This window comes from Cololabis saira, chromosome 20, assembly GCF_033807715.1.
Source record: "Cololabis saira isolate AMF1-May2022 chromosome 20, fColSai1.1, whole genome shotgun sequence".
Classification (NCBI taxonomy): Eukaryota; Metazoa; Chordata; class Actinopteri; order Beloniformes; family Belonidae; genus Cololabis; species Cololabis saira.
Window position 1 is genome coordinate 14,592,414 of NC_084606.1, and position 13,925 is coordinate 14,606,338.

Sequence of the window (13,925 nt, forward strand, 5' to 3'; positions counted from 1 at the left end):
TGGTTATATGTTATATGCTCCCAAAGCCCTCTGTCACAAACTGGGGTTCTCGATAAGGATTTTAGACTGCACAGTGAAATCAATGCTGTGGTGAAATCTAGCTTTTTTCAACTGAGACAAATTAGTTTAAATGAAAAAAAAATATTCTGGCAAAGGATAACTTTAAAACAGTAATCCATGCATATGTTACAAGTTTGGTTGATTATTATAATTATGTGTATATTGGTGTTAGCCAGGCCTTCCTGTCGTCATCAACTGGACCAGAATGATGCACAAAAACATTACTTCTATTTTTTCCTCACTGCACCGGCTGCCTGTCCATTTTAAGGTTCTTTTTGTTTGTAAATCTTTAAACGGTCGTTCCTGGCCCGACCTCTCTGAGCTGCTGCGGTTGCACTCTCCTTCCCGGTCACTCAGATCAGCTGACCAGCTGCTCCTGGATAAACCAAGGACACGTCGGAGGCTCAGGGGGGACGGGGCGTCTGCTCTGCGGCTCCTAAGTTATGGATTTCATTGCTGTTACATCTTAGGCACACTCCTCTATTAGCAAATTTAAAACCACCTCTTCTGGTTGGCTTTTGGTTGATTTTAATTTGTTCAGGTTTTTTCTTTTTGTTGTTTTTAATTAATCTTTTATTTGTCTCCACTTTTACATTATGTTATTCTAAATCAGGGGTTGGCAACCCAAAATGTTGAAAGAGCCCTATTGGACCAAAAACACAAAAAACAAATATGTCTGGAGAAAAAATGAAAATGAAAAGTCTTGTATAAGCCTTAGAATGAAGGCAACACATGCTGCATGTTTCTATATTAGTCAGAACTGGGGGAAGATTTTTTTTTTCATTATGCACTTCGAGAAAAAAGTCGAAGTGTTGAGAAAAAAATCGAAATGCCGAGAAAAAGGTCAAAATTTCGTGAAAAAAGTCAATGTTGAGAAAAAAGTCAATGTCGAGATTAGAAAGGAAAAAAAGAAAAAGAGAAAAAAAAGGAAAACTTTTTTTTTTCATTATGCACTTCGACAACAATCTCGAGAAAAAAGTCGAAATGTCGAGATTAAAAAGGAAAGGAAAAAGGAAAAAAAAAAAAAAAGAGAAAAAACATTTTTTTGAAAGAGCTCCAGGGAGCCACTAGGGCGGTGCTAAAGAGTTGCCGACCCCTGTTCTAAATGTATTTTCAGTGGTTATTGTTCATAAAGTGCTTTATAAATAAAGTTGGGTTGGCTTAAAGCCTCCAAAAATGGTCAACTTTAAAAGAAAACAGAAAAAAAGTCGTACTATCCCACCACCAGTCCTGCTAAAAACGAGCGCAGCATGCGCTGTGAATTTGTTAGGAATAGTTTGGTAAAAAACAGGAGAATGTGTGACAGTGAAAGCACATTTAAGCTTATTATTGTTTTATCAACCTCTGGTCCTGCTGTCGGGAGTCTCCATTTATGCAGCTGCAGTCGGGGCCTCAGTGTGAACACACACACCCGGACTCCACTTTTTATACAAAACAGTGCTTTTATTTATGTAATACTGTGGAAAAATAATTACATACCATTTTTAAAAAATATTGAAGATAATGAAATTAAAAAATGAGAGTTTGATAACGTTTCTTGTACATCTTTTGAACAGTTTTCTCTGCTACGAACAGTACAATAAGATAAACATTGGATTCTTCTAAATTCAAAGACACAGTAATACAGGATACAGTCCTACCAGAGGTATAAAAGTACTGTAACAGGATTGTGAGAGAAATGATATAGACATATATTGAAACACACACACACCCGCACACTTAAGACACAGACATGCACACGCACACGCACACACACACACACACACACACACACATACTGTATACGTAGACATTAGTCACGTAGCTTGGCGCTGTGTGTTTACAGTATGCTCCCATCCACACGCAGCCAGTCACACTTATATACAAACGCACTGTACAAATCGATGTGCGTGCCAATGCCAACACACCCCCGCTTGATCTCTCTCTCTCTCTCTCTCTCTCACTCACACACCCACACACACTCACAGTCATACTCTACTACATGTCAATATTGTGGACGAACCTCCTTTAAACCTCCCCGTACACATTCTTCCACATTCTTCTCTGGCCATGACGGATAGACGACGAGGAATGATTCAAAAATGTATGACACGTTCCCCTATAAGGCCACTCTAAATCCATTGTCTGTGGTTTTCTCTCGGTCTGCACCAGGCGTGTAGCTGGGAGCTTTGAGAAAGAAAGAAAAAAAGAAAAAAGAAATGCTCCAGCCAACAGAGCTGTCTGGCAATGACTCCGAGCCTGGTTTGTAAAGCAACATCCGCCACTAGAAGGAGCTTGTACTGCATATACATGGGCTAAGGTGAAGAACAACACGAACACTTGGCACTAGGTTTCTTTCACTTCTTTTTTTTTTTTTTTTTTAATACAACGATGCACCGTTTCGATGTGAAACACATCCTGGATTCGGGGCTTTGATTGGCACGACTCTTCGCTCTCATCTCATTGGATTTCACTCACTCGGCCAAAAACCGCTCAACCTACATGCTTCTTCTCAAACTTTTGGTCTGTATACGAACACGTTACACGTTTGACGCTGACAAAAATAATTCTGTAATGTTAAAAAATAGAATACAAAGCTCTAGTCTGGTGTGCAAATGAACAGGAGACGAAACAGAGATATAGATAAGGGACATCAAAGCATGAAGACTGTAGGCGCAGTGCAAAAAAGATGTCGACCCTCCCGGCCCTGACTCTCGCCCCGATCCTGCAGAACGGGCGCGACGGCGACTGCACACACAGGCATGATGGGAGACTATATGCTGTATATGTGCATGTATGATCACTGACGAAGACGACCAGATAAAAGAACGTTGAATGACGGCCAGAACTGATTTCCACTGGCTGAGGTTTCTTCCGATCGGCGTGTACCATATCCCACAGTTTGCCTCGAGACGTTCCCTCTCTCCGTTTCACGTCAGTCCCGAGCGGAACGTCGCGGGCTCTACAGTCCTGCGATCCCTTGCTCTCGTTCCCGGGTCTTGATTGTGACTTGCGCTGTCTGCTCTTTCAGAGCTCAAATGTACAAACACATCGGGAGTGAGGGAAATCGTACCGGTGGGGGATTTCCCTTCCCTGTCTCACCACAACTCCATTATTTATTTGATTATTAATACTTCATTTTGTTATTTTTGCTCTCTGTGCCTTTGTGTTTTCCACAACCCGCCTGGTTTCCCGGGCTTGGTTTTTCTTTGTGCACAGGTGTGTGTGATGTGATGGTTCTTTTTTTTGTGTGTGTGTGTGTGTTACCGTGAGGAAATGTGTGCACGTGTATCGGTGAGCGTGTGTGTTTCTACTCTATTTAAGAGATGCCCCCTGGTGCTCGGCCGGGGCCGTGAGGAGGTTGCTCTGCATCCGGGGCCTCACACGTGAGTCTGCATTCTCTGTGTGTGCCGGCTGTGGGAGTAGTCAGAGTGTTGCGAGGTGTAGGAGAAGCGGGTGGAGCTGCCGTATTTCCCCAGTCCGGTCTCGGACCCCGAGGGAGCCGGGGCCCCGGGGACCCCGGGGACCCCGGGGACCACGGCGGGGCTGCCCACCCCGGATCCCACGCCGTACATCTCGTAGGACGGGCCGGCCTCCAGCGGGGCCAGGCTGGACGGGGCGAAGCCCATGCGGTAGGTCTGGTAGTGCGAGGGGTAGCCGTAGTTGTCGTAGGCCAGCTGGGAAGTGGAGTCCAGGAGGCTGCAGTCCGCCGGGAAGCCGTCGGCGGCGGGCGGGGGCGCGGGGTTGGCCGGGGGCTGCTGGCTCTGGCCCCCGCGGGTGAAGGTGTTGAACTGGGCGTAGCTGATGTGGGACAGTCTGGAGGGCGGCCGCGGGTCGTAGCAGGCCTGCGGGCGCCCGGGGGAGGTGAGGGGACCCGGGGCTCCCCCGCTGGCCGTGGCCCCCGAGCCGCCGGTGCTGCTGCTGATGGACGCCGCGCCTCCCGGCGTTCCCCCGGGGGAGCGGTAGTCGGAGTAGTGCATGGCGGAGCGGGAGCCGGGGTGGCCTTCGTCGTGGGTGGACGCTCGCACGTTGTAGTAGCCGTTGGTCGGGTCCTGCAGACAAAGGAGCGGGAGAAGAGGACGGGAGCAGACATGTGGAGCGGGTGTTAGAAAGTGAAGACAGAAATCCTTAAGAAAAGCTTCCACACACAAATGCAGAAAGAGGTCACAGTTTACAGATGGGATCAATACAATCCCATATGGGTAGAAGGATCAGGAGTCACAACCCATCAAATAGAAAATCAAAAGATTAAACATTCACAGAGCTGGAGGAGAAAGCAAATGAAGCCTCAGACTTCCACGGAAGCTACATGGAGTCAGTGTTTTTCTAGAGTTCAATCAGTCAAATAGGTTTGTGTAAAACACACTCAAACACTTTCAGTCCGCTGTTCAGAAGAGGCGTAATCTGAAGAGCCCTCTGAAGGCACGAGGAGTAGCTGATCTGCATGAGGCTGGAAAGACATGCAAAGCCATCTGAGAGTTTTTAGAAGTCCATCAGTCCACAGTTAGATAAACAGTCTACGGATGGAGAGGTTTAGTACCGCGGCTATGATTCCTAAGAAGAATCACCCAGCTGAGACGATTCTGTAAAGAAAACCCCACGCAACACGGCTAAAGGTTTGTAAACGTTACTGGACCTGGCGAGTTATTGAACAGGCGTGATGTTCGCGTCTGAGAACCGGTGGAAAACCTTCATGGCTCTTTCTAGATCAGGGGTCGGCAACCCAAAATGTTGAAAGAGCCATATTGGACCAAAAACACAAAAAACAAATATGTCTGGAGCCGCAAAAAATGAAAAGTCTAGTATAAGAATGAAGGCAAATGGCGGAGGCGAAATGTCGAGAAAAAAGTCGAAATGTTGAGAAAAAAAATCGAAATGTCGAGAAAAAAGTCAAAATGTCGAGGAAATAGTCAGAATTTCAAGAAAAAAGTCGGAATGTCGAGAAAAAAGGCAAAATGTCGAGGAAATAGTCAGAATTTCAAGAAAAAAGTTGAAATGTCGAGAAAAAAGGCAAAATGTCGAGGAAATAGTCAGAATTTCAAGAAAAAAGTCGGAATGTCGAGAAAAAAGGCAAAATGTCGAGGAAATAGTCAGAATTTCAAGAAAAAAGTTGAAATGTCGAGAAAAAAGTCGAAATTTTGAGATTAATGTTGAAGTACAATCTCGAAAAAAATCGAAATGTCGACAATAAAGTCAAAATGTCGAGAAAAAAGTCGAAATGTCGAGATTAAAAAAGGAAAGGAAAAAGGAAGAAAAAAAGAGAAAAAAAGAAAAAGTAAGAAAGAGGAAAAAAAGGTCAAACATTTTTGAAAAAGCTCCAGGAGCCACTAGGGCGGCGCTAAAGAGCCGCATGCGGCTCTAGAGCCGCGGGTTGCCGACCCCTGTTCTAGATAAATAAATGAGAGAGGGTCAGGATTTGGGCTTCCATCACTGCCTCGGGGGTCAAGACCGCTTGGGATAAATTCCCAAGTTTACTCGAATGTTTTCCACACTTCTATGATGGCAGTCTGGCAGCTCAAGCGTGTTAGCGGCGCTACGACCCCAAGCGTTAAAACAAACCCACTGCAGAAGGGCTTCAGACAGAGAAACCTGCCTCTGACTCTACTGAGGTTCTGCAGAATGACGTGGAGAGAACCTTCAACACCAACAATGTTACAAATATGTCTGAGCTGAAGCGGTTCTTTACGGGTCTGATTGGATGTAAAACCAGGTCTAGTTTGTTAGGTCCGATGGACACGCAGCGAAAGCCCAGATGCCTTGGTATGTATTCTCACAACTTAAATATTCCAATGAACAACGACCTAAATGCTGCAACGGGTTTCGGACCTCATTACGCTGATTTAAGGCTGAATTATGGTTCTGCGTTAAAGCTATGCCGTAGGGTAGGCAGCTACGCAGGAGTCTCTCTGTAGCCTACGCCGTAGCCTGACGTGCACTAGGCATGGGACGATATGAAAATTTCATATCACGATATTAGTGGACAAAAATATCACGATTACGATATTATCACGATATTAGCGTGTCGCTTATAAAATTCTTAAAATGCAAGGAAAAAGACTAACTGTGGATCCACTGGTTCCTTCAGAACATTTATTCTCAAATCATTCTCAACACAGTGACACTTGAGGTAGAGAACAAATAGTGTACTGTAAATGTTATGCATTACAAAGTGTAAACTATAGTACCGGTACCGGTACTTATTTGAACTTTCTTTTTTTGTAAGAAAATACTTCCCTGAGAGTCGAAAGAAATAAGTGACAAATAGAAATAAAGTGACAAAGTAGAGCCAAATGCACACTGATTGTATTACTCTCTGAAACTTTAACAGGGGCTGGCTGCCTGCTACTTAGTACGGCTCTCTGGAAAAATAATAAAATAAAGGCACTGCTCTGTAGTATACAAAACAAAAGCTGCATGGCCAACACAAAGATTGAGTGAAAATAAAGTGCCACAGTAGTCAAATGCACACGGATTGTACTACTCTCTGAAAAAATATTAAATAAATAATAATAATAAATAATATTAATAAAATACATGAAAAAAAATAACACTGGCTTCTACCTGGCTGGTAGCCTTGTGTGACCAAAAAAAAAAATAAATAAATAAAAAATAAATAAATAAAAAATAAAAATAAAAAAAAATTTGGCGATAATTACAGTACCCCACGATAACGTTATCGCGGCCGTTTTTTATCGCGATATACGATAATATCGTATATCGCCCCATGCCTAACGTGCACCTCCTAAAAATTGTAACTACGCGTTGAGGCGACGCAGACCCAACGCAGACCCAGAGGGCTGTGATTGGTTCGCTTGGTAGCAACGCATTTCCGGTTCCGGTTCGTGAAGTAGTCGTGAACTTTCAGCGCTCTTTTCTTCGTGTGTGTGTGATTTTTTTTGTTTTGGTTTTTTGCACAATAGTTTTCCTTATCTCTTTGATTCACTGTGACCGGAAAGAACGCAGAACCATAATTCAGGCTTTAGCCTCCAAAGTGAGCAAACACCCGCCTGCCTCCTGCTGAGCTCTGGGACGTCCGACCAAACGGACCTCAAGATCCTCCCGAGTGCTGTTTTCAACCCGCTACCAACTCCCAGTCTTCCTCCAGACCCGTGAATGTTTAATGAGTGTTTCACAACAAAACAAGACATGATTATAGCTCAAAGACTATTAAGGATATCATGTTTCTCTATTAGTATAATTTATATAAGATTAGATACAATTTTATGGACAATTAATAAAAACAAAACTGGCATGCGTGCAGAGTGTTAAACTGGAGAGTGTTAAAGAGGTAGACGTTCAGTTTTCTACAATTATTGCACTTTGATTTCAAATATTCAGTTTGAAAACGATAAGATCGTCGCTGTTAACACAGCAGAGAAGCTGCTCACACGCGTCAGTATAGCTCACATTGGCTAAACTAGTCGAAGGTTTTGTTTGTGGGCAGATTCCTGACTGATGTCATTCCGCCGAGGAGTTCTGAAGAGTTACTGCCCCCGACCAAAACTGAGACTAAAGGCTGAATTATGCTTCTGCGTCAAAACGACGCCGTGTCTACGGCGTGTGGTTTTTGTACACGCAGAGGACACGCCGTCACATGCGCCGTCAGTGACGTGCACCTCCCGAAAATTGTAACTACGCGTCGAGGAGACGCCGTCCACACGCAGACCGAGAGGGCTGTGATTGGTTCGTTTGAAAGCGAAGCATTTCCGGTTTCCGGTTTGAATCAGTAGTGAACTTCCAGGGCTTTTTTCTTCGTTTTTATGCGATTTTTTTTGTTTTTGTTTTTTGCACAATAGTTGTCCTTATTTCTTTGATTTACTGTGACCGGAAAAAGTCGGATAAACCATTCAGAAAAAGATCGCTAACTAGTGGCCGCGGGGGGTACTGCACCGCGACCAAATGGAGTGACGGAGAACTCTGAACGATTCGTGACGGCGTCACGGGTGCGCCGTGTGCTCTGCGTGTGTGTGACGCAGAAGCATACCCGCACCTTAAGAGTGAGACTAAGAGTGAAACAATGATCCTGTTAATGGCAATAAAAATGAAAACAAAAATAAAACTGAAACTAAATAACAACTAAAATGAACCCTAACAATAAAAAACGAACTAAAATGAAATAGAAATAAACTTTGTTTTCATGTTTATTTCATGCCTTTAATGTCTGCAGCTTCATTTTTCTAATTAATTCTTTCTCATTATAATTGTAATTACTCAAAATAAAGAATAAAGGATATTTGTACTGTTTGGCGGAGTCAATTTTTTTGCCGATTTCTGTATGTCAAAACTTCACAAACTAAAACTACTTGTTAACTCAGTAAAACTAAACTAAAATGTTCAACAATATAAACAACAAAATAGGAAAAACTGTTTAATTTAAAAGTGCTGTGCTTTTCTACAGCCTCATATAAACTCACACAAAATACACCACTGACAATAATAATAATGATGAGAGTCATAATAATAAAAAGCAATCAGTGCTGTCATCAGCAGGTATGTAGGACTCAAAGAAAAGATGATACAAGGATCCATAAACCTGATATCTGTGAAGATTCCATCTTTTCTTTTGAAATTAAAAAGTTAAGGTGAAGCTGATTTTTTATAACTTCATCTGCATGCTAACATCCATCCATCCATCCATCCATCCAATCCCATATAACAGACCGGCAGCTCTTCATTGGCTCCCCGTCCGTTATAGGATCAACTTTAAAATTCTTCTATTTGTTTTTAAATCTTTACATGGTCTTGCACCTTGTTACATCTCAGGTCTTTTAAATTTCCATAGACCTTCTCAGCTCTCAGGTCAGCTGACCAACTCCAGGCTAAAGAGCAGGGGGACCGGGTCTCTGCCGTACCGGTCCTTGCTCTGGACCGAGCTGAACATACGCCTATGGCTGTTTTTAAATCTCATCTTAAAACTCATTTTTACTCACTAGCATTTAACTCACCATGATCGTTTTATTTTATTTATGTGTTCTATGTTTTACGTTGTCCTGTTTTGTTTTCCTTTTTGCCAGACAAGTTGCCGTTCTATCGCAGGTAAAAGCCTAAAAAAGATGCTAAAAGTCTTTATTTTTTCACCCTGACTGATGAAATCATCCCCACTAACTACTACCTATTGCTAAATACTCCAATATTGCTCATCTTCTGTGGTCTCGTCGTCTTTCAGAGCATTCTCTCACATCCAGCCTCGTTTCACTGCTTCGCTGCTTCAGGCAGTCGGGGAGGGAAGAAAAGAAAAGGAAAGAAAAAAGAAAGTGTGGCGGAGGCTGTTGTCACAGGGATCTCACCACCTCCTGCGGTGGATGCTTGTCTGCGTTTCCTCAAAGTGATCCAAGGCAGCGCTCCAGCTACAGGGGCGGGTTTGTTTGCCCTCACAGATTATTCATGGACTTTCAGAAGAACATTTTTTGGCAGCTTTGCGAGCGAAAAATACATCCGCCGCCTAAGCCCCGCCCCGCGGAGTTCACATGCGCGTTTGATGGCGCGAGGTAAAATAATGTGCCGAGCTTGCCTGAGTTCTGCTGGTTTTTTTTTATTTTTACCTTCTTTCAGGGTTTTTCTGCCCCGTTTGATGTGTCAGGATTTATAAAAAATAAAGAAAACATCAGATTTAAAGAGGCAAATTCTGCTTTTTTTCTGAGCTGATGTCACGGACGGACGGATTCTCTCATCTGAGTGATCTCACCTTGAGGTCATACTCCTGGCGGGTTTCCAGGGTGTCACTGCGGAGGTCAGACTTGAGCTCTATGTCATCTTTAAAAGGCTGATTGGAGGGAGAAAAGGACACAGAGGGGAGAAACTAAACCATCAAACAAAAAAGGAGAGAGGAAGGAGCCGTAACAAAACACAAGAGGGAAGGAGGCAACAGAGTATGAGAGGAAAAGAGAAAATGGAATGAAAAGAGTTAAAAAAATGAGTGATTAGAGAGGTAATTAGAGGAATTTTATTGATTGTGCTTTTGTCAGAAGACACAGCGATGCATAGAGAGAGGTTATTGAGTTATTCTGAGGCTCTTCTACCACTACAGGCTGTGAAAACAGAGCGTCCGACCCAGACACAAACACCCCGCCGCTACTCACCGAGTACACGGCCCGGACCACGCGGGACGTGGTGGACATGCTGCCGGAGTCCTCCTCCAGGCTGTGGGTCTCCTTGTTTATCGTCTCCACCTTGATGTCTGGCTTACCCAGCGTGACCCCGCGTCGGCCTGGAAGCAGAAACACAGGAGGATGAATGCGGCGGGACGCAACGCCTGCCAGTCAGCGGGTCTTCCCGGGCCCGGGGAGCGCGCATGCACGTGGCGGAGAGGAGAGGGGGAGCTGTGGGCGTTTTGATTTCCTTTTGGTCTGCGGCAGCTTACGTAGGGAACTGAAAGCGTGAACTTCCACGAAAAAAAGCAACAAACACATCTGAAAGAAGCCTATTTTTAATCCCACATGAAAGCTGAGGGAGTGTGACTCACTGCCTTTGCGCTGCCGGTAGAAGATGAGAACAAGGACCAGGAGAAAGATGAACAGGAGGATGGTAGAGCCCACCGTCCCACCGGCTATAATCCCCACCGGAACCTCCTCTGTGATGAGCCAGTGAGAGAAACACAAACACACGGAGAAAACAGTGAGCTGGGGCTTGCGAGCGTGTGTTTATCGCTTTACAGGCAAGAATGAAACCTCCATCAGTTCATGAAATAAGATCACGTGGCCCCGTCCTCGGTCTAGAGCAGGGGTCGGCAACCCGCGGCTCTAGAGCCGCATGCGGCTCTTTAGAGCCACCCTAGTGGCTCCTAGAGCTTTTTCAAAAATGTTTGACCTTTTTTTCCTTCTTTTTTGCTTTTTTCCTTTTTTTTTCCTTTATCCCTTTCCTTTTTAATCGCGATATTTCAACTTTTTTCTCGAAATTTTGACTTTTTTCTCAACATTTCAACTTTTTTCTCAACATTTCGACTTTTTTCTCGAAATTTTGATTTTTTTCCTCAAAATTTTGACTTTTTTCTCAACATTTCGACTTTTTTCTCAACATTTCGACTTTTTCTCGACATTTCGACTTTTTCTCGACATTTCGACTTTTTTCTCGAAGTGCATAATGAAAAAAAAAATCTCCCCCCAGTTATAACTAATATAGACACATGCAGCATGTGTTGCCTTCATTCTTAGGCTGATACAAGACTTTTTATTTTTTTGTGGCTCCAGATACATTTGTTTTTTGCGTTTTTGGTCCAATACGGCTCTTTCAACATTTTGGGTTGCCGACCCCTGGTCTAGAGACACAAGGATGATTCGCTTCTGAACCCAACTTCACACAGAAGTAAAGACTAATCAGAGAAGGTTGGGACGATATGGAAACTGCAAACACAAATACAGACATAAACCACACAAATAAACGGTGATTCTTTTCTCATCAACTTAAACAGTCAAACATAATTCTTGCCATTGACCCGGTCTTTGTACGTTTTGAGCGTATAGAAACGTAATTCTCGTCAGTTGCGTGAAATATAAGACCTGGAAACAGGCATTGTGGCATAGAATTGTCAAATTGGTTTAATTCACCGCACAAATTGTTACTACTTTTGTAATACTGTATTTGACCCGGTCTTTGTACGTTTTGACCGTATAAAAACGTAATTCTTGCCATTTTAAGAATGAGATGTACCTGCTGTACTCTACTGCCCTTACTTTTTAACAACTTGTGCTTTTTACTATTTGACCTCTTTTCTTATCATTTTATTTCATTTTATTTGTTATTTACTGTTTAATTGTGTCTTGCCGCTTTTAATGTCGATGTAAAGCATTTGGAATTACCTTGAGTTGAATTGTGCTATACAAATAAACTTGCCTTGCCTTAATATTCATCTCTTCATATTTATACGTTTTCATATTTCCACTCGCAAACACAACTCATACATTTGGAACCTTTGCACCATGCAATAATCCAGTCAGGGTGAAATACTTTTGTAGTCCTGTCATTTTGTATCTTATGGTTGGTGATTTCAGAAAGAAAAACATAATGAAAAGAAAATATCGGGGGAGTGGTAGTCTAGTGGCTACAGAGGTGAGCTTGGCTCTGTAGGACCCGGAATGGCAACCAAGATCCACCACCCTGAGCAAGGCCCTTACCCCTAATTGCTCCCCGGGTGAAATTCCCTCAGCTGAAAGTTGCTTTGGATAAAAGCGTCTGCTAAATGACAGTAGTAGCAGTACTGCTGGATAAGTTATTCCTGGTTCAGAAGTGGTTCCAGCCGAGGGATCGACACTGTCCAACACTGAAATTCCGCCAGATTCCTTCAGCGGTTTAACGTTACTAACCACTGCAGACGCAGAATTGTGCAGATCCGTCTCTAGAAGCAAACACTGGGGAGGACAAAGAGCACCTCTGCGTACAGCACTGTGAACATCTCATCAAGTAATGATTTAATAAAGTTCACTCTGTCTCTGGATCACAATTTAATTTGCTAGTTCTTTTTGTCGGACAAATAATTGTGAGACAGGTGAGTCCCACCTCCCTTTCAACATCAGCTGATAAAGTACGGGTCACACCATCTAGTGCAGGGGTCGGCAACCCGCGGGTCTAGAGCATGCTTGCTAGGGCATGCTTTAGCGCCGCCCTAGTGGCTCCCTGGAGCGTTTTCAAAAATGTTTGACCTTTTTTTCGTCTTTTATTCTTCTTTTCTTTTTTCTTCCTTTTTTCTTGCTTCTTTTTTTCTTCTTTTTTTACTTTTTCTCTTTTTTCTTCCTTTTTCCTTTCCTTTTTAATCTCAACTTTTTCTCGTAATTTTGAATTTTTTCTCAACATTTCGACTTCTCGACATTTCGACTTTTTTCTCAACATTTTGACTTTTTTGTCGAGATTGTACTTCAACATTAATCTCGACATTTCTACTTTTTTCTCGACATTTCGACTTTTTTCTCAACATTTCGACTTTTTTCTCGACATTTCTAATTTTTTCGACTTTCTCGAAGTGCATAATGAAAAAAAAGATATTCCCCCAGTTATAACTAATATAAATACATGCAGCATGTGTTGCCTTCATTCTAAGGCTGATACAAGACTTTTCATTTTTTGCGGCTCCAGACATATTTATTTTTTGTGTTTTTGGTCCAATATGGCTCTTTCAACATTTTGAGTTGCCGACCCCTGATCTAGTTACACTCAAATGAAGGCGAAAGAATCACCGAAACATGTCAGGTAATTAAAAAAACCTAAATTATTCATCTGAAAAAAAGAACTAGCAAATGAAATTTTATCAAGTAATAACTGATTTTTTTTTCTTTTTGCAGTTTCCATTTTGTCCCAACGTATTTGTGGTTTTCGGTGCTCAAGTGAACTATTTCTTCAGGTTAATCAACACACCGGTCTCCTCCAGCGAGATGATCATGGTTCCCGGGCCGAAGGAGTTCCACGCCGTGCAGTTGTACGTGGACAGGAAGTCGGACTCCATCACGTTGTTGATGGTGAGCGTGGAGAGGACGCCGCCGCCCTCGGCGGACGGCTTGCTCTGCTCCACCGTGTACCGCTCCAGCAGCGTCCCTTTCTCCTTCTCCCACACGTTCTCCTTCCACGCCCACACCTGCAGGACGCACACGGGCAGAACGCCGCTTAATCAGGGATTAACACGCTCCGGCAGGACGTGGTGGTGAGACTCTACAGATGTCAGACACATGTGTATTCTCAGTGGTAAGTATGAGGCAGTAATGTTGGAGTCTTTCACAATATTGTTTTTCTAAAATAATGTAAAACTATACGCTGCGCCTCACGAACCCTCATGAATTACTCTCGCTGCTGAAATAGTGCACTGAAGTTCAGAAATAAATGAACTGGAAGAGAATTCAACGCCTGAGAGATGAAAAAAGAGGTTCAGGACGTCCTTAAAGAGAATAAATCTAATGCCACAA

At 43.2% G+C, this 13,925-nt stretch overlaps 1 protein-coding gene across 3 annotated transcripts in view; it reads right to left on the minus strand.

Moving 5' to 3' along the window:
• Positions 1 to 1,501: 1,501 nt before the first annotated feature.
• Positions 1,502 to 13,925, minus strand: part of kirrel1a (kirre like nephrin family adhesion molecule 1a) — a 46,989-nt gene continuing 34,565 nt past the window's right edge. The window contains exons 11-15 of one of the 3 annotated variants that reach the window (XM_061709875.1): positions 13,384 to 13,600; positions 10,502 to 10,609; positions 10,119 to 10,246; positions 9,725 to 9,802; positions 1,502 to 4,091 (exon numbers count right to left, since the gene is read on the minus strand). In XM_061709875.1, coding sequence (XP_061565859.1) covers positions 3,420 to 4,091; positions 9,725 to 9,802; positions 10,119 to 10,246; positions 10,502 to 10,609; positions 13,384 to 13,600 — 1,203 coding nt within the window. In that variant the 3' untranslated portion in view covers positions 1,502 to 3,419. Of the gene's footprint in view, positions 4,092 to 9,724; positions 9,839 to 10,118; positions 10,247 to 10,501; positions 10,610 to 13,383; positions 13,601 to 13,925 lie in introns of all 3 variants that reach the window. The other 2 variants (XM_061709874.1, XM_061709876.1) reach the window with 2 other exon arrangements.